General features: G+C 35.5%; 1 protein-coding gene across 1 annotated transcript in view; it reads left to right on the forward strand.

Annotated features, from left to right (window-relative positions):
• The window catches only part of UGGT2 (UDP-glucose glycoprotein glucosyltransferase 2), an 82,296-nt gene that overhangs the window by 16,984 nt on the left and 37,322 nt on the right, over positions 1-27,990 (forward strand). Inside the window, exons 8-20 of the mRNA XM_080355157.1 lie at positions 701-801; positions 3,897-3,996; positions 8,743-8,803; positions 14,010-14,101; positions 15,536-15,686; positions 16,735-16,854; positions 18,603-18,688; positions 20,015-20,150; positions 21,346-21,477; positions 22,890-23,054; positions 23,496-23,619; positions 23,705-23,803; positions 25,664-25,758. Of these exons, the coding sequence (XP_080211283.1) occupies positions 701-801; positions 3,897-3,996; positions 8,743-8,803; positions 14,010-14,101; positions 15,536-15,686; positions 16,735-16,854; positions 18,603-18,688; positions 20,015-20,150; positions 21,346-21,477; positions 22,890-23,054; positions 23,496-23,619; positions 23,705-23,803; positions 25,664-25,758 (1,462 nt within the window). The remainder of the gene's footprint in view (positions 1-700; positions 802-3,896; positions 3,997-8,742; positions 8,804-14,009; positions 14,102-15,535; positions 15,687-16,734; positions 16,855-18,602; positions 18,689-20,014; positions 20,151-21,345; positions 21,478-22,889; positions 23,055-23,495; positions 23,620-23,704; positions 23,804-25,663; positions 25,759-27,990) is intronic.

Genomic DNA, 27,990 nt, shown 5'->3' on the forward strand with positions numbered 1-27,990 from the left:
TCTTAATGCATTATATGTCTGGTTTTTAGCTACCTTTTGCTTGTTGTTCAGTACTTCTAGTAGAAGAAGCTTTAGAAATCTGATGGAGATTGAGTTCAAGGGTGTCTTGTAGGAGGCTGAAGTCTCTGCCCTCAGAACTTCCTTGCCCAGCTATATGTTTGAAAAAAAGCCAAGTATTTGGGCACCATGCTGTTTATCGGGTCTGACTAGCGAGTTGTGTGCTTGAAAGCTTGATTTTGTCAGTGATGTTTATTTGTAAAATATGTTCTCACCAATGCCTTGCCTATATCTTTTGCAGGTAATATAACAAAGTCTGTGTACAGTTACAGTTAATCTGTTGTACGGTTAAGATACAGTTAGGTGTACATTACACTATAGTAAACTAACTATAGTTACCCATATTGTGTGTAAATACTATTTAATCTTTGAGTTCGTATATTCGTTCAAACTTTGTGACAGGGTTTGAGACAGATCACTACAAACCAATTTAACTCCTCCTTGTAATTAACTGGATTTAGTCCTCACTAATCACCTCTTCTCACCACAAATCCTCCTTTTTGTGTCAAGAATGAATTAAAATTGTAATTCTTTTTTGTCACCTTAAAGATACAATGTTAGCTGTGGGCAATACTGTGAATGAAAGCAGACGTTGATGGATGTAATTGATTTTGCCTTTTTTTGAGAAAATGTTTTATCATAGACAGATGCATCCTGATCTGAAAAATAATCTGAAAGAGTTTAAAAAACATCTAATTGAAACTACTAACAACATGGAACCACTGAAGGTTTGGGAGCTACAGGGTATGTATTGCAATTTCTGAATTAACACAGTAGTCTCCTTAATTTTCCTTTGTTTTGTTGATGTATCAAAATTATGATAAAAGTTTGTTTTAAAAAGAGACACACGGTTTAATAAAAAGGCAGTATTATGTCAAATATTTTAAAATAACATGTTGGTATCTTGTCCTAGTGTTATATGCTAGAAATTAAAGGAACATTGAAGTAATTTTCTAAGATGGAGAATCGTAACTAACTTTACTGATTTTAAAGAGAGAAGTTGTATTGCCTGTTTTCTGCCTGGTGTGTTATCCTGAATGTTAAGTTTAGTTTCAGATTTTTTTGAGAGATCAGGCAAAAAGTACCATTTTGATATGGCTATTGAATCAGGACAAAATACAGGTTAAGACAGTTTGTTTTCTTTAATTTAAATTTTTTACTTTTATCAGTACTGCAGTTTACATGAATACATTTTTTTAATATAACATCAAATGGAAGAACATGCTTTTAAAAGCTGTGGGAAAGGAGAACAAATATATGGAAGCTGTTTTTTGAACAGCTTTTGTGCTGATGACCTGCAGGACATTCTGTAGCTTGAATGGAATTATAAGTCACTCTAAAATAGGTCCCTAAAATGTCATGACACTTCAATTTAGGCAACTGAATTTTACCTGTTAAATTCTTCATTTTTAGAGGACAACCAGGTCAAAACTGATCTACCTTTATACCAGTGCAATGAAAGAGTCCGAGCAATCATCTGAACTTCAGTTTCTTTTTGAGACGCTGACTGTTACGGAGCTTGCTGGCAGAATCCAGTCTGAAACTGGCTGAGATAATTGTCATTCACTTGCAACCTTTTATCAGTGAACTCCCTTTCAGCTGCAGAATTTATCTTGGTCCAAAATTTTAAACCAAAACCCGTCACATTTCAGCTCTCCCAATAAATCTGCCATGCAAATAAAAAGAAAATTCTCACCTAGTTATTTTTTTTTTTTTTAATGTGATTTCAGTACCATTCTGTAGATGTTCAAGCAGAAGCAGCTGGGAAGCTTTTGATCCTTTTAGTGTCTACCTTCAAAAGCTGGTATAAAATCTCTGTTTAGTGGTGGTCTTTCCTGTAGTGTCATGGCTATATAGGTAAAAATGACATGTGTGCTGCTCCCCAACAACCAGCTCATACAAGGCTGAGGACAGTTAAATGCTGGGATGCTGTTTGTTCAGTGCCAGGAAAACAGGGACTGGCTTGTGATAAGTATGTTCAGGTCCTTTTTGGACAGCAGGTTGTCAGAGCATACAAAATGGTGCAGTGGTTTTCATACTCCTGACATGAGTGGGTGTTTTCTCTGGTACATTCTTCATGAATTATTGGCTCAGCTACTCTCTTATTTCCTTTCATTGGCTTCCAAGTAAAAAATTAACTAAATTTAACTGAAACTCCTTCGGCTATATGGCACACTTCTATTTATAAATGACCCTAAACACCATTCAAGGGTTGTTTTTCAGTAGCCTTTATGTTTTAGGTAAGCAATTAGGTTTACTGTTCATAGTGAAAAATGATGCATAGAGCACCAACATATTGGTATTCCCTTTAATAACTCATTCTTTTATCTATGTGAACAGTCTCTTGATCTCTAGTGCTTCATTAGCTTTCAAAGCATACTTTGAGATCTGCTTTAAGCTCAGGATCATCTTTTCCCCAAGGTGCCCTACTCTGCTCTCTCAGCTGTGTTAGGGGACTGCAAGGGGAGGTCTATAAGTGACAGTCACTGATCAGAGATAACCAAGAAGGTAAAAAAGATATGTCAGTTTTGCTTGGTGGGATTTGAATATTTGTACTCTAATATAAAATGGGAATTATTTACAATTTATGAAGGATTTTAAGTGTATGTCCTAAGTGCACAGCAGGTGAGCCATCACTATCTGTAGTAATGGTGGCAGCTAGGTATTGCTTCACATGATCACAGCTTGTGTGGCTGCTGAAAGGGATCTGAAACATTCTTTTTGAGGACAGTGATCTCTTTATACATTTTTTTTAAAAGTATTAATAAATACTACGTTAACACGCTACCTCTCAGACTCATCTGTTTTCTAGCCAAAGTGTATCGTATCAGGCTAAGCTAGGAATGTGTGCTATTTGCTTTTCTTTGGCTCTTTTTTAATAAAAATTCCTGATTGCTTCGAAGTTCTGCTTGGCAGCATCCTCTATGACTTTCTGCCCAGCGCTTTTTACTACATGTGGCATCAACTTTCCTCCAGGTGCATAACCCAAGGCCTTCAGTTTCTGTTCATATATCTTAACTAGCAGATTATGAGGAAAAAGCATCATTGCCCTGCGGTAGTTAGGCAGACTGTATCCAAAGTACATGGAAGCCCCTGGTATGTTATTGCCTTACCCTATTGGTACCAAAACTGGATTTCCTCCAGTCTCATGTGCCAAGATATGTCATAGCAAAGTTAAGCACCAGGGGAGACTGACTGAATTCTATCCATGAATTATGAACTTTTCCAATATAAAAAAAAAAATGACTTCATTCTGAGAAGAAGCATAGAGAGGAAAATTTAAAAATTGTGCTGGACACTTAGGAGAACTGAAATTTGGCAGTAGATTGGCTTTTCTTTCATGAGTCATCATTTATATCCCTGTGAAATTGCTGCTCCTCTTGAAAATTGTGCACCTCACAATGCTCAGTGCAGCCTTCTACATCAAACATATCTGTTCTCTGAAAATCTTATTAAGTCCTGGGGCTGGAAAAATCTTATTCTTTACTGCAGTTACAGGTGTCTGTAGGTTGGCGTGTATCTAGGTTTGAGCATGATACCATCATAGTATCACCTGATGAATTGTCTGGTGTTTTTCAGTGTATTTTTGTAAACTCAGAAATCACATGTACAGTGTGCACACTCAGGATGGATGAGCAGAATTCTGTAGGAAAGCCTGAGTTTGGTATTTCCAACTTTTAAGTGCCTGTCTTTTCAACATTAATGATCTCATTTCATAATCTTTTATAATGTATACTTGAAACGCAAAAGAAATGTTAACGGTGAGAGGGTGTATGTGGAACAGTATTGATTGAGAATTATATTTCTGGTGATTTTGTTTTGTTTTGTTTTTTCCCTAGATCTTAGTTTTCAAGCAGCTGCTCGAATTCTATCTGCCCCTGTTTATGATGCCTTAAAGGTAATGAAAGACATAGCTCAGAACTTCCCAATAAGAGCCAGGTATGATACTCTAAGCTTACTTTTCAAATACTGTTTTAAATGTTCGTGTTTGAATGTAATGACAGTAATATAGATTTATATCCAAATCCTGCAGTCAGGTGTTTATTTTGCAGCTTTCTGGGTGGATCCCGAGTAATTTCACTGAGTAGAAAATAACTCCTGGGAGAGCTCATGATCAGACTTAGTTAAATGTTTCCTCTCTGATGCAGGAGATATCATGAAGGCGTCCTGCTCCTTCAGGCACTTACTCCTAATCCTCTGGGCTGCTTCTAGAATTGTATTTGCAAGGGTGCAAAATTCTGTTGAAGTTATATCAGATCTGCTTGCAGTAGGAAGAGGCAAAATTTTATTAGTTTTGTATGGGATCCACCCACATTAGTTTAAAGCACAACATTGCTGGAAGGATGGGGCCCTGGCCACTGTATGTTGGTGTTCTTACTGGGGAAGGTCTATCTCCCATGACAGATTACTTAACAAAAGATCAAGATAAATATTAAATAAATGAATAACATTTTCCTCTGTACTGATATTAAATATTTTTTCTTCTTGCAAGCCAGTTTTATTGTAGTTGAGAAATGCTTTTCTTTATATTTAACAAGTTATTTGTGTAATCCTATCAGCAGTATTTGCTTGAATTACTGAATTAAATATGATGCTAAATAGAGTTATTAACTCAGTGTGTTTTTACATTTTACAGCTCTTGTTTAATTACCACATAATGTTTCATTGTCGTCTCTGGTATTCTGCTAGAGAAAATCTACACTGTAATGGAAAAACTACCTTTGTAAGACCTTGTTTCAAGGATGAAAAATAACCTTCAAAATGCCTGAAACATAATTATTATGAAATAGTAAGGTACAAGTTTACACTTAGATTAGCAATCAGAAAATGCAGCTTTTCATTAGAAGGTAGTGGAAATGTACATAACATTGAACTGCAAGGCCAGTTCTGTTCTTTAAAGGACAGAGGAAAACGTCAGTTTGAAGTACTCTAGGTGACATTTAAATAATTGATTTAAAAAGTCATTAAAATTGTTACATTCCACTCCAACTCCTGCCGTGTATTTGAGGCATTAGAGCACAATTTACCTACTTCTCAAACATTGTATTTTTATGGATGAAAGTATAAGAAGACTTTAGAATTATTCAAAGGGCACTGCAGTTCCTGTCCTGTATAATTTATACTAATATGCTAATCTAGCATGTTGTTTTTAATATGAGATTACAAATATTTAAATTATTTAAAGTTTGTAGGTCTGCATTGACAACAAACTTAAATCAAGGGGCATTGTGTAAAAACAGTGCATAAAACATGTTTTCTTAATAATCTAATCACAGCCTGCTGCGTAAAAAATACTGGTTTGGAAAAAACCCACACAACAAACTAGAATAAATAGGAAATGAAAACATATTGCTTAAGCACTTTAGATGGGTAACTGATCATTATAACAGTAGTGGTTTAAAGTAGTTTAAATTTCACACAGTTTAGATATGGAAAACATTTTTAGCTATGCAGATTTGGGTTTGAAAAGGCTGTATAAATATTTTAGAACTGTTGTTATGAAAATAAAAAATAAATATTATATGTTCCTTAAAAATGGAAAGGTTCTTTAGACCATAAAAAAAATATACCATTCCTCTGGAAGTTTCTTTCACTTTCCAGCTTATAACCTGCATTTTTGTGCCTCTAGTTCCAGTTGAAAAGGTTAGTCTGAGGTAGAGTGTATCAAATGTCAGCAGATGTAGACAGTGTAAGAACTGATATATGTCATAGCGACATTTTGATAATTCATTTCCTGGGCTATTTTTCACCTTTTATATGGTGTATGTGTGTCATATATATCTGTTATTTAAGAATATAATAACAGGAATTCTAATACTGTGTTTGTTGCTATCCATTCATCATTCATGAATGTTAAAGTTACGAACATATGAAAGTTTCCTTTTCCCCCTGGTTTGTAGTAATATATAGCTACATGTTCTTCCAGACAAGAGGAAAGATGCATAAAATTATGTGTTAGAATATATTACATCCTTAAGGTCATACAAGAACATTCCTGCACCATGTAGAATGATTAGTGTCTATTTGCTTTCATTTAATCCAGTAAGGTGTTTCTGTTTAGTCAGTCCCTAGCACGGAATATTTATTATATGAAAACAATGCATAAAACTTTGAAGTTTTGAACAAATTGAACAAATGACTGAACTCTAAATGAACCAATGTCTTTCGCAGGTACTTTTACACTTGTTACCTGAAATTCTTAGTGTCCCTCTCAACAATTGGCCATCACACTTTCTCCTTAAAATCTTTCTAGAATCCTGCATGGTCAACTGCCATGCATGGATAAAGTGCTCGTTAATGATTCTTTAATGTGTTACTTTCATATTACTAAAAAAAGCTGTCAGTAAGACTTACCTTTTGCTCATGAGTATTTTACTTACTTGCTAACATCGGGCCAGCTGTGTCTTCTCCGTTCCACGTTTTTATTATTTTCCCATTATTCTTTTATCTTTCTGCCCTACTACTCTAAGCTATTTGCAAAGTTTCAGGTTGTTCTTTTTATCTGTGCAGTTTTTATCGTCTGTGTATAGAGAATGAAGCATTGACTCTGAGAGTTGCAGGCCGTACTACTATTTATGTTGTGTTTAGCAAGATAAAAAGCAGAGGGTTTTTGCCCTAACATTTTTATTTCAGGACTCTCTAAAACTATTGATATGAAGTCAAAATAACAGTTGTGTTAGTACTGCCATGCATTGAATTTCCACCTTTCTATGGAGTCCTTCTGTTAAGTAGGTGTTTTGCTTGTTGGCTAAGTAAATTGTCAGTAGTAATTCCCATCAGTTATAGATGTTCTTTTAATAGAAAAAGTTCTGTACTTTTCCTGAATGACATCTGGTGCTGGTGGAAAGTCCCATCAAGCAGCCTACTACAGAGATTCCTGACCTGATAATGTTTTTTCCTAATCCTTCTCTATTTTTTCCAAATTTGGCTTCAGATATTCTTATCTTTCTACTTACAGTTTTTATTTTGGGAGTTTTGGTGGTTGGTTTGTTTGTTTGTTTGTTTTTAATCCTACTCGGCAGTGTTTCTTTTTCAATAGAAATGTTTATAGTTTCTTGCTCTCTGTTCTACAGTTTTTATTTCAGAACTTGTGAACGCAGAAATTAGTAGAGTATAAGATACGTTTACTCAGTATCGAACACACTTAATACATTCTTCGTGTACCTAGAGAGTACCTAGCAGTAAGATTATAAAAGCTTTTTGAGAAAGAGTTTAGATTAGTTGAATAATAAGCAAGTTATTATGCTCATCGTCCAGTGACTACTGATAATAGTATATTTGAGCTATATTGACTGTTTTTAGTGCTTTGACATCACAGTTTGAGTTACACCTTTCTCATTTTGAGCCAAGGAAAGCCTAGCGAGTATGGCTTGATATAAATACAGCTCCTTCTTGGTCCTCTGTTGCCCTTTCATCATGTGGTCCAGAAGGGATTCATAGTGACAAAAATAATCTGACAGAGTATTTAGAGGGAGTGAAAGCAAAAAGGGTATTTAGCCATGATTAATTGTATAATATTTGTAAACAAAGCTTGGAAATAATTTTGTTTGCATTTAACAAGTAGTCTCCTTGATTGCCTGGAAAGCTTGGATATTTAATTAAACTGATTTTACGTCTTATTTCGGACATACTGTGAAAAACAAAGAATTTACTAGTAAGTTCTATTCTAAATTAGTTGGGGTCGGGGGGGAGGTGCAGATTTATATTATTAAATAGCTGCTTTATTTTCCACAAGTATTGAAGTTGGCTCAGTAGGGTCACTCTCCATTTTGTTTAGGTAACTTTCTGGTTTGAGATTACTCCAGGTTTTCTTAAAGCCCTATACAGATTAGCTCAAACATGTACAATCATGTTTTGAAAAAAAATATTTATTTAGGCAACTAGAGTATTTATTTTGGCATCCATTGGGAGAATCAGATTTAGGTTAATATGGTATAGGGTTTCTTAAAACATGGAGACATTAATTTGCCTCTCTAACTATTTTACGATAAGCCTAGTAATTATGAACCTCACATACAATATGTTGTGGCAGAGGAAGTTAAAATAGTCTTCCATGATGTTCTTGAAAGGTAAAAAAACCACATAAATGGATTGTCTTCTAGAGGTGGAATGAGTAAGGAAACTAAAATTTTGGCTGTTTGTGAATACTTAACATTTTCAAGGGTCTCAATCTGTGAATCTCTTTCCTAATCTCAGCTAATTTTAAAGTGGTTGGTCTTTGTAACTTTTTGTTGCCTTTGTCCAAAACACCAAGTTATATCCTTGGCTGCCTGTGCTGTAATGTTGAGTAGCATGGACTTAGTAACATTAACTTAAAATATACAAATATGGCATTTATTTAGGTAATAATTTAGATGATTAAACAACTTTTTTTTTTTAATAATATACATGCTATTTTGCAGAAACAAAAAAGAAAAACAACAGGAAAGGTTGAGAGTGGTGAAAAGTATGCTGATAATATTGCTTCAGCAAAACCTAGCATAAATTTGAAATCTGGGTGTACTGGACTTAGAACAAAGTATTTGTTTTGAAAATAAAGTACTTACGGCACTGCATTACTCTTCTTTTTAAGTCTTAATTACAGCATTCTTCTCGTACAGTGCATTTTATATGGTATTAAAAGAACATTTTTTAATGCATTTTAAAAAATACAGTGGTTGAGTGATACAAGTTTTATTTTTACAGATCATTGACCAGAGTGCCTGTAGACAAGAAAATGCGAAGTGAAATAGAAGAAAATCAGAAGGTTTGTTTTTACTTTTTCAAGTGGACATTTGAGTTACTATCATATTACTGCTTTTGGAGATTCTTACTAGTGTGGCAACTTCCACATGGTTTTTATCACAGAAAAATAGCTCATTACTCTAAACATCTTTTACTAAATAAATAACATTGAAATAAGCAATTCAAATTTTTCACTTTCTGCTGGTTTTGGTACTTTTTCCTTCCCCTCATTTTACAGAATAAGGCAAGGACAAACAATTTTTACAGAGTGTTGTGCCCAGTCATAAAGTGTGTGCTGTGAAAGCAAAATGGGTATCAGTTGATTTTTCTAGCACTTTGATGTTGAATCTGGGTCTGTTGCTTATATTATGGTCAGCACAGGTGAGCTTTGAGCTTTCTACATTCTCGGAATGGCACGTGCAACTATTCCACAAAGTTCCAAAGTATTCCAAAAACTATTCCACTATTCCAAACGTCACCTGCGGTAGATGGTGGATATATTTTCATCCTTGATGCACTGAATCTTTTAGGTATTACGCGAGTAGTCATTGTTCAGGTGTTTTTTGGTTGATCTGAGATGTTTATAAGATGCCACTTAGCGTTTGCAGAGTTTGTGACATCTGTCTCAATTTTTTGTTTCTCGGTTCAGCATTTAAATATTTTCTTTCAAGTTGAGTGTTAAAAGCATGGTGGCTAACAATTGATTTTAGGACTGCTCACATGAAATGACATCCATAGCACTGTCCTTAATCTCAATCTTCAGAACATATATTTTCGTATGGTGTTAAGACTGAGCAACCACCATAGTAAAAGGGATTTATTTCTTTCTTACTTTTGCAACATTTCCATCTATCATTTTGCTTTTTATGCATTCAGGCCTTTTCCTCCTGCCTTGCCAAGACTAGGATCTCCAGGGAAATGCCTTTCCAGTTTCTTCCACCTTCCAAAACAGCAAAAGCAAACCATGTTCCCGTGTTGATGCAGTCTTCTTATCAAGACCTTGTCATCTCCCTTGTAGCAAAAATTTCACATAAATGTGTTAGAGCTCTCCACCACACAAAACTAACATAATGCTGAGTATTTCATGCCTAAACAGTGGCAGACTCAAGTGTCACATCCTTGTAAACAGTTACGCAAACAATTGTGTAGGGCTTTTTTTTTGTCCATAGGTGATTGCATGTGAGACTGGTATATTGAGAATACATTTCGTATATCCAGCAGTTCACCTTCTTGAGCCCTTTGGTTTTCTTGTGTGCAGGGTGCATGTTTGATTCTTGAATTTTCACAAAGATCTTAGAGGGAACCCAACATTATGCAGACCTCTTGCTTCTTGCACTAATGAGAAGTGCCATAACTTTTGCTCAATGGAGCAAATCAGCATTTGCACTCCCATTCATTGCTTTCTGTATACATCTGAGACACACGTTTTCCTGTATCTCTTTGTTGTTGGGGTTATAGTCAGGGTAAAGCAAAACAAAGCCCCGATGATCGTAGTTTCTGTGGAGTATGAGTGGTGGTATCAGGATTTCCCATGTTTCTTGATGAAGTCTTTGCAATGTCTTTCTCAAATCTCAGCTCTGTTAACACAAAAAGCAAAAGCAACTGCTAAATCAGTAACAACTCCTCCATCCCAAAATGAAACAAGAAAAAAAGTAAAGGTATACAAGGAATTAAAATGGCTATTGTGACTAAGTATCAGGATTAGTAACTAACCTCTGGTTTGAAATGAAGATGTCTGCATTTATACACCTTTATATGGTATCTAAACTCCTGTTACGACAATGAAGATGCAGTCAGTGGGCATCAAAAACAGTTTAGCTCACTCAGTGGTTGTTTTGTGGGGCATGGCTGAGTTGCCTAAACCTGGACTTCTGATGTAATTTGAGATGCCACAGGCTATCCAAGATGGCCACACAGCTCTGGCAGATGTGTCCCCTGGGGCATCTGTTCCCTTCTGTCTGACTCATACTTTTCAGTCTAAGATGCCTTATCCTGAAACAAATTACATTGGATATAGATGTGGTGGGTTGGATGAATCGCTCCTGTGATTCCATGACTGTATTATATACATTAACTATAACAGGATCTTAGGCACCTATCGGACTAAGCTTAAATTTCATACTGCATCTCCTGCCTGAGGCTACAGCCTTTAAACAGCTAAAAGCTAAAATCTGTTGAATAAAGGTAGAGAAGCTTCCTGAACACTGCTGCTGGAGCACAATAAATTGGCGTGTGCGTTCTTGAACCGCAGCGCATCCATCTAGCAGTAGGAGCGGTGTGACCTCATGCTGTGCGTAACTGGATGATTCCCTCTCCGGATAATGAAAGTCAAATAGGAAATGCAATGGTAGGAAATAAAGGTATTAAAAGTTGAAAGGCGTCTGATGGTTTAGATGTAATGAATCGATACCTAACTAAGAAATAGACAACTGCTATAGATAAAAGAAAAAATAAAATTTCATTAAACGCAACTCGCAACTTCCAGTGCAATAATTCGCTGACAGTTTAGCAAGAAAATACTCTGAGTATTATCAGTGTTAAATTCCAGTCTAGGATGCGTAACCACTCCTTCCATCAAAGTCATCAAGGTCAATGGATGCTCTTCAGAGCAATGAAATGCCTGGCATCAGCACTGTATCATCAGGCTCAGCTCTGATTCAGCTTTTTAGACTCCCATTTCAATATCCAGTGGCTGATATTTTTTTCATTGTCCTTGCTTCCATGTTAGTTAGTGTGAGGATTTTTATGACTATGGCTTATAGGAATGACCAGTAGTGGTGAGAGATCTCTCATCCTAAGTGCTGATTTCAGTGCTTTTGGGAGAGGGCCTGTTCCAGCTGATCTCACACGATCTGCGCAAGAGCCCCTGAAGGATGCTGGTAAGGTTTCTTGTGACTGTAATCCTCTTACATTAGTGTTCGCCAGAGTCCAGTGGCATTTGGGGTGATTTTTCTGCGGTCACAGTACTTCACGGCACAACACTGCGATTAAAACTGTCATCAGAAGTGGATTTGCTAACTACAGAAAAACTTCGGTGCTTCTCTGGCTGGGGGTAGAGGAGTCTCATCCCTGTGCACCTGGCTGTTTTCTTGTGTCCCTTCTGCCTATTTTGCTTGTGTCTCAGGATCAAACTGTGTAGGTAAAATGATCAGAAATTCCACCTGCTGCAAGGGCACTTGACGTTGTCAGATGTCTGTGAAATTTGGCTGCTTAGAAGGGGTATGTAGAGTGAGACCTGTGTGAAGCTGTGGTAGGAAAAATGTAAATGTCAGACTGCTATTTTTTGTTTTAATGGTTGCATGAGGTTTAACAAAGATAAAGATGAAGTCCTGCACTTGGCCCAGAGTAATCCAAAGCAGCAGTTAATTATAAAGATGTGTCCTTCCTCTTCAGTACTGAGTTTTGGAACATACCAAAAAAACATTTCTGTAATTTAGATGAGTATAAGATTAGGAACAAAGTGAGTTTTATACATTAGAAAAGTAATTAAATTACCTCTTATTTTTTTGTTCTTTTTCCTTATCCAGCCGTAGGAAACTTACTGCTATGCATTTATGCTCCTTATTTTTGACAGGCCCACTGACATCCATTTTTTCGATGCCAACTAAAGTTTTCCTAACTAACATTTTTTTTAAAAGGCTTTCTGGTTATTTCCTAGCATTAGTGGGATGCAGTTTCCCCCTAGATCCACCACAGTCTTTGCATTGTATCTGAGTTTGCATATATATGTGTTTAGATACGTTGTAAAATAACAAGCATAAGTAATTGTTACTCTTTTGTAAATCTACATACAAAAAAAAAAAAATCAATGAAAGCACTGCAAAGTTCAGTTTACACCATTAGAATAAATTAGATTCACCAGTTTCAAAAGCTGTTTTTCAAGGTCAAGGACAGGTTTTATAAAAATTCTCTTAGGCTTAGGCTTATCGCAGCTGCATTTTTCCTTCGTGGAGTGCCCTCCCTTTCAAACACTGATATTAGGTGCCGTTACGTATATCCATTGTGCTTTGGATTGTGAAATGTTTATATATACTGAGGAATATGGTACCTTTTCAATGAATTATGAGTAATATGCTGATCTCTTGGATTACAAGGAACTTCAAGTGCGCTCTTGTCTCATTTATGTGGGGCTGCGCTTATAATGACACAAACCAGTTAGCTTTAAGTTTCCTTATGTTTAACTGTGAAAGTAACCACACTACATAAAAGGATTAATAGAACTTTAAATGTCCCGTGTTTTTTCTCGTTTGTTCAGTGACAGGTTCATAAGTGGAGTAACATACACAGCCCAAGTTGCTTGCTCTGAGTGTGCTTTTGTTCACACTTATTCTGTTCAGCAAGTGGGAGCTAAATGGAAAAAAAAAATATATCTTTCTCAGCTTGCTTTTTTTCTGCCTGTTTTTGGTGCTTTCCATTCCTCTGTTGGGAATTAAGACAGATCTGGAAATCTGACTGCTCCTCATGGGGTGAGTTGGAATAAACCGCTGCTGTTGCTCCTGTTACTTGTCTTGCTGCAGACACTGTAGATTGAACAGTGTGGTGCCTCCTCACAGCTCTCTGGAATAAAATGATAAGGCATAACTGACTCCCTAAGTAACCTTCCTCTTCTATTTGTTTATTGTGGATTATTTTTTTCTGCTTTGCAAAGCTATGGATTTGCTGTCCTTTTCTGGTGTGTCTTTGGGCCTCTTTGGTAGATGCGATTGCGTGTTTCTAGTCTGTCTTTCCTATCTCCCCCTAACAATTGCGACCATGCATTTTTGGAATTGTAAAGATTTTAAGCTGTTGGGAAGCCAGTTTGAAGTGGAGGTCTGAAGGACACATGTAGAGTCTCAGTTTGGAAGTGAATAGATATGTACAAGGAAGGTAATTTTTCAAAAACTTATGAGCTGTATTTCTGTGTTTGTGTGTATTTTCATTTTCTGTTGGCAGACAGTGCGAATGTGTTCTTGTCTATGCCTTGTATGGGTAGGGACCTTGTAGGTTGTTTTGGAGGGGATTATCAGCTATTTTATTTGCATTTTGTTTAAGTATTGAAAATGTGTTAAATAGCACTCATGTAAGTATGCTGTCAATATTTTTACCAACTCAGCTGAAAGAAGAAATTATATGGAAGAGCTATGTGTCTGTTGTGTAGAATTACTTAAAGTTTCATCTATTTATTTATGTGTATACGTGTGAGTGTTGACATATACCTAAGTAAGTTAGCAGTACTTCTTGTTTTTAAGCATTTTCACGAAATACTTGGAATCCAACCTGGAGAAGCACGTTTATTTATCAATGGCCTTCATATTGACCTGGATTTTCATGATCCATTTAGGTAAGGTGGTATATTTTATTGGAAAATTATAGAATTATGAACTGTACTGCAAGAGTTGTCCTCATGCTGATAAATAATCTCACCTGTTGTGTTTTGGGGGCCAGGAAGTGCTCTAATAAAGGGAATACTGTTTTACAGTGGGTTTATTTTTAATATAAGCATTGTATAAGTAGTTGACAACGGTATTTTCTCTTCTAATACATATTATAACTTGCTTATAATTTAATAACTCACTACATTAAATTAATTTTGAAACAGAAGGAATCCAACATGTATGTATAAAAAGATGGGGAAAGCACTTAAAAATGTAAGTTAAATGCTTTCACATCCCTGTTTCTTAGTTGAAAAAAAAAATTGCAGGCATTGAATTTAGATACACAACACCTTGGGTTATTTTCAGCATGCTTGTGAGTCTGTGTCTGGCCACCTTTTATAAGAAGTTCTGTTAATACAGAACTGATCTGCTTTTTGGCATAAGAAATGTTTTTCCAATTTGTGTAATTATAGTATAATTATTTGGGGTGTGACTTGCCTCTTCTACGCAAGCACTCATAAACTGTAGACAGTTTCTCTTGCATTCTTCTGTATGTTGTCAACAGCCGGACAGGCATGACGCCTTATAAATCATCCTTGGTGACCTAAAAACTGTCAGTAAATCTACTGATGCTAAGGCTGAGGGTTTTTTTTCATTTGTCAAAGTCTACAATTTCTTATTTTCTATTTTTTAACTCAAAATGTCTTCTTTTTTCCTTCATGGAGATTCTTAAGCTGTCTTGGTTTTAGCATTTATACTTGCAATTTTTACTTATTTTTTTTCTCAGCCAGAGTTTTGAGATGGAGTCACTTGCATCTTTTTTGATACTGCTGCAAAAATAGCGCTTTTTAGTGCTAGTGCTAGGTTTAATTTCAATAGAATTTAAAATAAACTTTTCAGAATAGAGAACTCAAAATGAAGCAAGACAGAAGTAAAGGTGTTCAGAAAATCTTGCCTGTTATGTTCTACCAGATTTTTCAGTTTTCATTTTGAATTTTCAGATTGCAACAAATATTAGAGAGTCCTGCTGGGTCTCCTGGGAAAATGTTTTCTGTTAGAAGAACAGCATTGTGTTTCCTCCATGCTGTTTTTGGGCTTCTGCTGTGATGCAGATTTAGGGTTTATCTGTGCTACCGTCACTTGCTGCTTGCTTCTCTTCATACTTGCCAACCTTCATATTAGTTGTTTAATATCTTATAATTCTGTTTTGAAATAATTCAGAGATGTGTAAGTGTGGTGCTATTAATTGATTTTGTCTTAAACATTTGACTGCAGAATAATGTAGAAGCTATTTTTAATACTAAAAACCATCCTTGTGTTAAGACTTTGAAATTTATTCTTTTTAATATCATGACAAGAGTTTTATGTAGACATTATGCATTTTTTCTTCCTGAGAAAAGTATCTTAGAGACTCTTAAAGTGGAAGGAAAAGCGATGCATGGCCTTCATGAACTTGGAATCAAAGAGGAGATCCTGAGTAAATTTATGAGGTTGCATATACATCCTAAAGATGACAGTTATGCGCTGGATATTCGTCACTCTTCGATAAAAGTGAGTAATTAAACATTTATTTAAACGTTGCATATTTTATACTATGTATAAGACAGCCTATCTTTTTTGTAGTGTAATTAAAATACCTTATTATAACCTTATTATACTTATACCTTATTATAATTATAACCTTATTTCAATAAGCAGTGTAAAATATTTTGAAGAGTGGTAGGTGTTCAATATATTTAAGGAGTGATTTTCTCTGGCCTATACCTTATTAAAATTTAAAGATGTAGGATATTTAAAAGAAAAGAGGAATGTATCTAGGAGTGGTTGCACACTCATAGGTATAGAATTTGACTTTACAGCAATCAGTCTAGCTATGTAATATCCTTGTATTGTGCAAGACTGCTGAATGTACTTTAAAGGTATGATAATGCAATTGTGAAGAACTTAAATATTTTGCTTTGAATTGTCCAATTACTTTACCTTTTTTCTTCTATTTCAAAGTGTATGGAGTTTTTGAAGATTCTAGGCCATTGAAAAAGGCAGCTAAAATACTAATTTTCTTCACCCAAAAGACCCATATTTCACTTCTCTGTTTTGCAAGTATAGACAGGCTCACACAGAAAACATGACAAGAACAAACTGGCCATCTATGAATTACTTGGTTATTTTGATATAGTGCTGCTGTGGGTTATAGCGAAATGGTGTATTTAGTTTACAAGGTGGTTATGCTGTGTTACGTACTTATCTGTGTGATGCGTTGTTTTGACCTTTGTATTGTGAAAGTAGTTTGCACACTTGAAAAAAAAGCTTTTATTCGCATCCTGATACAGAGTGCAAAGGGTCTTTTTTCCTTTTCCATCTATTAGTTTTATTATGTACTGCAAATAGAAAACCTGCACGGTTTGATTGAAACAGAAAACGAATACTCATTTTAGAAGCTATTTTCTGTCACTATTTCAAAAAGAAGACAAAACACTTAGTTCATTTCAGGCTTTCCATGTGTTTTAAAATAGCTTTATATATATATATGTGTGTATATATATATATATTACCCAGTGGTTAATAAATGGTTTTTAAATGGCTGACTTTTTCATTTTAGTGGGTTAATAATATAGAACAAGATCACAGCTACAGCACATGGCCTGCGAGCTATCAGGAGCTGCTAAAGCCCACATTTCCTGGAGTTATACAGCAAATTAGACGCAATTTATATAATTTGGTAAGTTTGGAGAACTTAGTGTTTTGCATAGCTTATTTATTAATATGTGGACAGACAATTTATTGAAAAACACACATGCTATATTCATTGTTTACATAGGTTAAAATTTTGTGTTTTCTATGTGGATCTGCAATAGTACTGGAAATCTTTTTGTTTAGTGACTCATATGTGATGATTAGTCTGATTTCCAGAAGTGGTGTTTCAGTCTTTTATCTGTTGACTGTGACAGATCTATTCTTGATGAAGTGGTTTATTTCTATGAAATGTTCCCAGAAGTATAAATAATGTTAAATTTTACGTTCTACAAAAAAAGACCTTATTGGTAACCTGGACTTACTTTCTAATCAGGCTGTAAATACATATATATTATGACTTTTTTCTGTACATTTGGCCATGTAGCGAAAGGCAAAGACAGTGGACATATCCAAACTAAATTCTTTGAAATCTGTAGGAGTGAGGGGGCATAGGTGAAGACTATACAGCCGATTGATTTCTCAAGAGTGTTAACTTGTGAATGTCAGGCTTAATTAATTGAGATAGTCTTTAGATGCTGCCATAAAAAGCAGTGTTTTAATTCCCATGTACTACTTGGTTTTCAGGCTTTGTAAGCAAGCTGTTTATCTTCTCTTTATACTGGGCTACTGTGTCAAAAGCTTTACAGAAGTCCAGATAGGTGACATCAGTAGCTCTTTGCATGTCTGATATTGTCACTCCAACTGACATCAAGTTCAGTGTATATAAAAAGACAACCAAAATACAAACAATATGAAATAAAAAAATGTATGTTTATAATGAAGCACAAGATGTGTGTAATATGAAGTAGTCTGCAATATGTAGTCAAAGTTAAATCACAGAATCACAGAATGTTAGGGATTGGAAGGGACCTTGAAAGATCATCCAGTCCAATCCCCCTGCCGGAGCAGGAACACCTAGATGAGGTTACACAGGAACGTGTCCAGGTGGGTTTTGAAATATTGGCACAGATATAACAGTTATATTATAGCAATCTGCAACATACCATTTAACTAAAATCTGAGGAGGAGGGAGTGTTCAAAATTTTAATAATTATTCTGCTGCATTTCAGCTACTCTAGCAAAATTATGATAAATTCTAAGGGGGGCTGCAGTGCAAAGCTGAATAAATAAGGTACCAAAGTCATAATTAAATCTGCATAAGCATAATCTACCTATGCAGACAGATCTCAGTTTTAGATTCTGTGCATGCCTGAAAGGTCTGATTTTACACTTCAATCTACAATAAATGAAAGAGTGAATACAAAGATATGTGAGACTGGAAGGAAGAATTCTTTCCCAATGCTCCATTTTTTAATTAAAGTTTTAAGTCAATATATTCTGTTTATCTATTTTAGTTTGGTTTTCACAACAGAAGAGAGTTAGTTGAAAGAAGTAATAAAAATAAGTGTTAGATCTTTTTTAATTAAATATCAAGTTCATTAGTAAAATCCAAGTGTTGGCACAGAGTCATTCAAAGGAGAGTAGCGATATCACTTGGTTTGAAGTTCAATAAACAGTTAAATCCTGTTTTCAGTATTTGGTCCAAACTCATTATTTCTGAAGTTACTTTCATTTATACTCTTAATGTTTTCTTATAATGAATGCTTTAGGAAATTGGAAACAGTTGGGACGCACATCTCCTTTGGAATTGTCTGTTCTTATCTTAAATTTAATGTCTGAAAAAAATAAAAACAGACATCAAGAATAAATATTGGCTGTATAATATTTTCTTAGGTGCTTTTTGTTGATCCTGTCCACGAAGATACAAGTGATTATATGAAACTGGCAGAATTATTCTATCACCATAACGTACCACTCAGGTAAGGAGAACTGAAAGTCTTAAAAGAAGGTCTCTTTCCTTTTTTCTTCTTCGTCTTCTGTTTTTCTACGCAAAGATGGGAATTCAAATGAAGACCAGTGCAACAGCATTCTAATAAGATATATTGGTTACCCACTTGTGCTAAGCTTACTCAGGTACTAAGTATTCATAGGCAAAAAAGTTGCAAGGGATAGCATGCCTGAGTTCATGGAAAATGAACTGCAAAAGTCTGATAAAAAATCATCTTGTCAAATAGTCCCGCTGGACATCCATGTGAAGTTTTATTCTAAGCAAAATATTCTGTAAGTAAAACATTATTTGATGGCATTTTTTAATTAGTTCTTTGAATTGAGGTTGCTTTACCTAATTTTGTTTTTTATGGAAATACTTAAAGACCAAAGCAAGATTATCCTCACCGCGTTTTTAATTTCTAAAACCTAGTTGTCTGAGTCTGAACTAGTCATCATCTGAGAGTAAAAGACTCTTCTGAGGAAGAATCTGGTTGATCTGAGATGCCTACTCCGAAGTGCATGTTTATTTCCCCACTTATAAAAGAAAAGGGTGTCTGAACTAGATCCAGCCCAACTTTTCAATGAAGTCTTCATGAATTACATGTGCAAATGATAACGCTCAATTCAATCAAAATGTTTTGTACGGACAGACATTTAGGTTTGAATTTTCCCTGCTATTGTAGAACATCAAATCCCAGTTACATTTCATGCTCTATGGCCTGATCAGTCCAGGGTTTTTTTCATGAGAACTGTATCAAAATACCGCCTCCACTAGGAGTTTTCTTATTGTTGTTGTTTCTTTTTTTTTCCTTCTCAAGCCTCGTATTTCTGGGGCTTTTTTTCATTTAATGGAAATGTAGGGAATTGTAGTACGTGTGTTAAAATTGCTGTAAATGGAGAATGAATTGCAGTGGAAGGGTGGAGAAGACTCAGAATGTAAAACAGGCAAGAAAATGGCTAGTAAGAATGGCACATATTAATGACAGGGCATCAAGACCCCAGCATGACTATATGCAGCTACTTAAGACACCTGTTTCAGGAAAAATAAAGACAGATTATGCTCAGACTGAAACAAAGGCTCAAGGTTAAGAGATGATGGCAGGAACATAAACAATGTCATAACCTTTGATCAGATAAGAAACAGCTGTGGATAAATCCTAATGACTCCCAGAAATCTTAATTACTCTCAGCTTTTTGTGCCTCCATGCTGGACTGATGACTTGAACGCTAACATCTTGTTCTTCTCTGTTGGTATTAGAATGTGTGTGAAACAGCCATCATTGTAAAATGTATGACCTCTTTTTGTTTGCTTACAGAATTGGATTTGTTTTCATTTTAAGTACAAAAGAAGAAATTGATGGAAATGAAGATGCTGGAATAGCTCTTTGGAGAACTTTTAATTACATTGCGGAGGAATCTGACACCTTTCAAGCCTTTACCTCGATAATTAATGTTAGTTCTTTCACAAGAAAACACTTCCTTTTTATTTTTTTTTTTCTTTATTACTTTTCTATATAGTTAGGATTTTGCTACCTTGTGCCTACAGGATACATTTGCATTTAGTTTACATGGAAAAATAGTATTAAAAACATGTATAGCATTGATATGCTATACAATGATTTGCAGAAATATTTTCCTCCTCTGGGAATCAACTTGCTCTTGTCGTTTTACCTATCTACAGGCTTTCTTCAACAATGTAAAAAGGTAGATGCATCCCTTACAGCTTTCAGTATATTCTTGTGAAATATGATTCTGTATTATTTGTGTTAACATAACGTGCCTGCCGTGGTGTTCTCTATCTCCTGGAGTACAGGCATATTTTAATATTAATACAAAATATTTTTTCTTACTTTTGTTTTCTATTATTCTGTTTGGTGCCTGGAAACTAATGTCATGGACAAACTCTGAGAGCTTAAGATGAAAGGAACTGTAGTAACTAGGAGTACCTTGGAAGAGAAACAGAAATCCAGAAGTGTTAGGAGCTGACTGTTATCCATGACTAGATCACAAAATATCAATTTTTAGTGTGCTTTTAGAAATGTTGTGTTCCTCTGTTTACTTTGTTTCATAATATAAAAAGGTAGGGATGCAAAATATAATTAAAAGATAACAAAAACAGAATCAATAAAATACAGGTTTGAGATATTCAGTGCTGTAGATAGAAAGGTACTCTTCGTCATAGGAAAATAAATGGATTGAATAATTTCAAATTTCTTTTGTATATTTGATGAAAGGAATAAAATCTTATGCTATGAAATAAAATAATATTGATAAGGAAAAATTATTACTGTATGAAAAAGTATCGCTGACTCAGGCTTGGATTCATCCCATATAGATTCAGGTAGTTTATAGACAGAACTTAGATTCCTTCACATATGTGTACTTTGCCACTTCAGATTTAGGCCAAAAGTATATATATATTAGTCAGAACATGAAAACAGTGCTCTTATGAAAAATTGTGCATATGCATGATGTTGCTAATTACTAAAGCAATATAAAACCTGCAATATAGCAATAAAAGCAATTAAAATATACAGATATAAAAATTACTACAGCACTATAAAAATATATTTATTGTTAATTTACTTTTAGTAATTTTATTAAATTATGATTGAAAACTTATTACCTTTTACTTTATTTTTTACAGATGTACCATGAAGTGAGAGAAGGAAATGTTCTAACAGTAAATCATGTGAAAGATGTTCTTAGGAGTGAGTACCCCCACGCTGACATTCAGAGTATACTAGGTGTTCATTCTGAATATGATGAAGGGAGAAAGGTATGTTGAGAGCAAAGTGGTAAGAAATATTGCAGTACACAATTCATTGCTAAGCTGAAAGATTGCAAAATGTTAAATCAAGTAAATATGGTATCTTTGAGTGAAATTTTTCTTCAGCCACCATTCAGCCATTAGTTCGAATGTTGAAAGGGTTTCTGCATTACTCCTCTCACTGTCAAATTTTTTTATATATATAAAAAAATTATATATATCAGATATCAAACTGTTTATCTAATAAGCATGTCAAGGGGTCTCTCTCATACTACAGAAGTTGTTTACCTGTGTCTGGCTGGTGAGCTGAAGTCTCTCTTTTGGGCAAAACATTGTTGCCTTTAATTGTGCTTTTTGGTTTTATTTCCTCTGGGAAAGATGGCTGTGGATTTTGATTTAAAGGCTATAGAGAAGACATTGATTATGCAGATAACTTTCTGCTAAAATCTATATAAAAGTACCATTTTCCTTCATGTAACTTCAGCCATGCCATCTATACATTCCTGTATTTCTGACATATGCCGTCCATTTTATTTATTTCCTTTAAAAATTTGTTATATATGTTTTTTATGCTCCTTCAAGAAGGTGCACCTGGTGCTGTTTGCCTTGTGCTGCTTGTTCCTTACTGGGTTGCATGAAGGCTTTGTATAGAAGGATAGTTTGAATCTACTCTGGGAAAAGCTGGATACACTTAGAGGAGGCAAGTTTCCTGTTGAGAATATTAAAGGAAGAAGAACAGAGACCCACCAGGAGGAAGCCCCCAGTACAAGCAGGGACTGTGAGACTGTGGTGGAGGTCAGGGAGAAGATGGTGGGATGACAGAAAGATGGACACGACAGAGATACTGCAGTAGAGTTTGTAGCCATCCTGAAACTGACACTGAAAGAAAACATAAAAGGATATAGAATAGGAAGGGGGAACCACCTACAATACATTTCTGTTTGCCTCACTGCATTTTCTCTGTTTGGGGAAAGTTTAGCCTGTTCTGCTTTCTTGTTAAATAAGGCTTGGCTTCTGAACATAAAAGCATTTTGAGGGTTTTAGGGCTGCTGCCTTTGGAGTGAAGGCCTAGGTTAAGCCACCTCAAAATATGACTGTCTCAAGGTCCTTCTCCAGTGTTATTTGCTTATTTTTTTTTCTCAGAATATTAAACCAAAGTATTTCTCAGCAAAATGATAAAGCAAAAGTTTGAAACACCGGATATAGATCCATAATGTCTTCTGTCATTCTACTTGAGAAATGAGTCCCACATGCCCTGTTTGGTTTCCAGACGTTTCCTGCTTTGTCCCTGCTACTCGTGAGAAGATGTGACAGTGAATAGCGCTTGGAGATTAGAGTTCATTGTCTCTTGGTATTCATTTTGTGTTTTGCTACGGTCAGCCAGAGTCTTTTTAATCCTGTGATATTTCTGATATGATCAGGCAGGAGCGACCTTTTATAAAAAGACTGGCCTGGGCCCATTGCCTCAAGCCCTGTTTAATGGCGTGCCCTTTAACAGAGAAGAGATGGATGCTGCAGAGTTGGAGACAGTTATTCTTCAGAGGATTATTGATGCCACCGGGTTCTTCCAGAGGGCAGCATTCATGGTATGTTTAACATTTCCAGATGAAGGCAAGATGAAATATTTGGCAGCAGATAGTTTGAGTCATGTTTATATATTAATTTTTTTATAATGAGATGGCTTGAAATTAATAATATGACAAGCAAAATTACGTTGTCGCATTTGTTCGCAGTCTCATTTTGAAACAGTATATTTAGATTATACAAGACTGAAGGATCAACTAAGCATATAGTAATCATATGGAATTTTTCAACCAGAAACTGAGAATGTCCTGCAGTTGTTCATTGAAAAATGTGTATCTGCTATTCTGAAATATTATCTGTGTGATATTTATACATTTTTGACTTGGCATGGTCTGTAATGTGGTATATATAGAAGCTTTAGGATCAGGTAAAAGTTTCACAAATACTTGGTGTTTGTCTTGAAACTATAAAAGTACAGATGTAATTTTTTTCTCTTACTACAGGGTTTGTTAAATGATCATGTAAATGCAATGGATTTTCTTATGGAGCAGCACAATGTAGTTTCCCGTATAAACCCCACTGTTCTTGGAGCAGAAAGAAGATACATACATTTCAGATCCACATCTGGTAACTGATTTTCTCAGATGGGCTGTTGTTACGATTTTGTTTGTTTGTTTTTAAAGTATAACATGTTGTATTTTATATTTTGCAGTTCCATTTGATGTAGAAGACTTCTCTACTTTCTCCTTTTTGGACTCACAAGATAAAAGTGCTGTAATTTCAGACAACATGAAGTATTTAACAAAAAAGGGTATATTGATTTTGTGTATGGGTTACATATATACACACACATATGTGTATTACATACAGTTGACATGGGAGATATAGATATATACGTATTACGAACAGTTGAAATTTCTTAGTAAAATATCCCAAGTAAGTAAGTAACCCAAGGATCCCATGTAAATAAGTAAATTTTCCAATATGTCAATATCTTTTTTCAGAAGCCAGATCATATCTTAATGTTCCTGTAAATAATAACTATCTTGTCATTATAATTATTTTTAAATTTATCTTAAATTTTGTAGTTTTGAAATATTTTACAGACATGCAGTTTAAAAGTTTTGTAAGACTTCTGCAGCTTCGAAAACAGTTTTCATACTGACATAGTTTTACTTGAGAATATTAAAGAGAGCATATTCAGCTTTCAAGTGATTCTTAGCCAAGGCTTTATAGTCTTTGTAATATCTATATCAAAATTAGGCATTTACACAGTTGAAGAGAATTTATTTCTTATTTGTTAGGATTCAGTATCTGTTTATTTTTTTCCTGTAGTTGATTGTTTAACTTTGGTATCTGAAGTTTTGTCTTTCTTTAGAAAAGCAAAAAAAAACCTTACATTCTGATGAACTGTCACTCATACATTTTATCTTAACTGAAACTCATGCTTTGTTGTACACTTAAAATATTTTTTTATGTAAAAATATTCTTATTGCATATGCAAGTACTTTCCTTCTGAGTTAGAAGAAATTATAGATACAACGGGGGGGCATAATACTGCATGGGATTTTACATTAGTCTATACCTTGTTAACATCTAGGTGTAGATAGTTAAAAACTGCTCGTTTACATCAGTCCATCAAGGGACAGAATTACCCTGTTAGCAAAGTGCTTTTGTTTCAGTAATTACATGTGATGTTAACAAAGCTTTTACTTATTCTGTTATCAGAAAGAAATGCCATATACTTCAATTTCTTTAGAATAAAATGATTTGACTCTATTTGATTCTCTGTCTACAGCCGCAGGGGCATCCCAGCTAGTTGTCAGATGATGACTGGCTTTCAATCTGTAGGTTCATTTCTAAGATTCAGATCTCTTGTGTAAAACCTATAACCTTTGAGCTGGAGTCTACGTTTTAAATCTCTGTCCCCACTGGGTTTCTCTAGACCCCAACAACGCTTAATCATAAATTCTTCGTAGAATATCACCAGAACCTTGTGAAATTCCCATCTATATGTATTACCTTTTACAGGATATATGATAGACCGGAGTAGACTGATATTATTCTACGGTTTTTTTTTGCAGAATTTTTCATATACCATTGCCCATTTATGAAGAATCAAGAACAGGAGAGTATAGATCAAGAAGAGGGAAATTTTCTGTCTATACACCTATACTGTAGTTTACTTTCTTTGGGCTGTATTTGGTATATTCCTGTTTGTGTCCAGAGCTGATAAGTTTTGTCCCACCTTGCACTGATTTTCCCTTTGCTGCCAGGGAAAGTGAATGGCCTAACTCATGCTTTCTTGTAACTACTTAATTCTTTTGATTTCTGGCAATATGACCAGCCTCCATCAAATGTTCACAAGAAACCTCTGGTAAAGCAGGCCTTGCTAGTTGGAGCTAGCTTATTATTTAGGGCCATCTTGTTTCAGTGGTACAAGCACAGATTGACTATTTTAGTGATTCTCTCATGTGAATGTGAAAAAGTACCTCATAAGAATTTTATTTGAATTCAGAGGGCAAAAGATTCTTATGTGGAAAAGATTAATCTTAAAGTCTGCAGTCAAACATACACATAGACTGCAAAATCTCAAACAGAATTAATTCATTATTCATTACTCGTGAGAAGATTCTCCACAATGTAAAGCAAGATGATCTTTAATTTTCAGATGAAGATGCATTATATGCTGTTACTATCTGGATTATTGCTGATTTTGATAAGCCAGCTGGGAGACGACTGCTTTCTAATGCCTTGAAACACCTGGTGAGTTTCTAGCAATTTTTAAAAAAATAATTATTATGAATATGTTCTTAACAGCACTGTGCACATTCAGAAAATATCCTCTTAAATAAAGGTTTAACAATATTTTCTGTGGGTTGGCTGCAGACTTACGAGACTGTACTTGTATTTTGCTGTACTCTCCCACAGCAATGGCATCTTACAGACCTGTAAATGATCGTTTGGTTCACAGATTCCTGACACAGGAGACAAACTATGATGCTGTTTGTTAAAAGGGTGAATTCCTTCCCAATTACAGACCTTCTCCCATGAAGTAACCTAGCACGTTACCTGGGTCAGGGAAGTTAGGGTAATGCCTGTTGATGTGAACCATTATGCAGGGTTCTTCAGTATCATATGGCATAACCGTGGCCATGAAGTGATGACAGATATATTTTTTTTTTGTATTTTAGTAGATTAGGAGGATCATCAACATTTCTGAGTTTGCTCATTTTTTAGTTCTTTGGTATTAATAACAGAATTGAATGTATACAAGTACATGTCATGTGAATATTAATGAAAAAAAAAAGTCAGTTCTGCGGAGTTTAGAAGAGCAATTAGGCTGAAATTGGGGAAACATCTAGATTTAATAATCACAAATGAAGTAGGAACCATTCTAAGGCAATTATAAAATGGATATGTTGCAGAGAGCATATGATATCAAATATGTCCTAAAAAGAGGCTTAAAATGTGCAAGGAATGATATACAGTAGAAGTCCGTGTTACAGGAAGAATGTGTAGTTTATCTGACTGCTAGATCTGTGTCTGAGGCTTGACAGGTATATTCTTGCCGCAGTTTCACTATTTTCCCCTTTCTGTGAAGAAAACGTGTCATAGTTCTTAACTCTAGGAGGTGAGAACAGTCTAGGCATGTTCATTCTAATTCATAGATTTGATGTAGGTAAACCTCATTTCCAGTTGTACTACTTGGTCTAATGATTTCCGTGTTTTGTGACAGGGACAAAAACATATAAATCAATGCACTTTTAAACAATACTATAGTGATTCTCTACTCCTTTCTAGTCATAGAATCACACAGAATCACAGAATCATTTGAGTTGGAAGGGAGCTCTGCAGATCATCTATTCCAACTCGCCTGCTAAAGCAGGTTCACCCAGAGCAGATCACACAGGAATGTGTCCCGGTGGGTTTTGAATGTCTCCAGAGAAGGAGACTCCACAGCCTCTCTGGGCAGCCTGTTCAGTGCTCTGGCACCCTCACAGTAAAGAAGTTTCTCCTCGTGTTTGGATGGAACCTTCTGTGCTTCAGTCTATGCCTGTTGCCCCTTGTCCTATTGTTGGGCACCACTGAAAGGAGTCTGGTCCCACCCTTGAGATACTTTTAAGCACTGATAAGATCCCCTCTCTGCCTTCTCTTCTCCAGGCTGAACAGACCCAGTCTTTCCTTCTAAGAAAGATGTTCCAGCCCCCTGATCATCTTTGTAGCCCGACACTGGACTCTCTCCAGTAATTCCTTATCCTTCTTAAACAGGGGAGCCCAGAACTGGACGCAGTTCTCCAGATGTGGCCTCACCAGGGCAGAGTAGAGGGGGAGGAGAACCTGCCTCCACCTGCTGGCCACACTTCCTAATGTACCCCAGGATACCACTGGCCTTCTAGTCCCTTTTGTCTACTAGGTTAAGGTCTGGTAGAATTTTTAACAGGTGCAGAACTTGCACAGACACCTCTTGCCATCAGCATTTGAAGAAAAGTGTGCAAGAATGTGGTAGGGGAAGTGGCCAACTCTTACAGTTATAATATAAAAATAATAATATATAATAATATTATCTTGAAAACTACTGGTTTATCTTAACTTCATTTAAAAAAAAACCTAATTATAGAGACGTCTTGGCCAGAAGAGACCTCTGGAGGTCTACTTCAGCCTCCCACTCAGAGTGGGACTATCACCACCATTATATCAGGTCAGCCTGAAGGAGTCCTGAAGAATCTCCAAGGAGGCATCTCCATCCCCTCCCTTGGTAATTTGCTCTGATATTGCAGTGCCTTTCTAGGGTAGTTTTTCCTAACATCTGCCAAGCCAATATCTGTGGCTATTGCCCCTCTTTCATACTCTTTGCCACTGCCAAGAAGAGTTTGGCTCTGTTTTGTTTTTTACTCTCCCTTCAGTAGTTGTTGGTTGCTGTAAAGGTTCTTTGTAGCCTCCTCTTTGCCAGAGTGAGCAAGCCTAGCTTCTTCAGTCCCTCCTCATAGGCTTCTG

The sequence above is a fragment of the Nesoenas mayeri genome (assembly GCF_963082525.1).
Source record: "Nesoenas mayeri genome assembly, chromosome: 1".
Taxonomy (NCBI): domain Eukaryota; kingdom Metazoa; phylum Chordata; class Aves; order Columbiformes; family Columbidae; genus Nesoenas; species Nesoenas mayeri.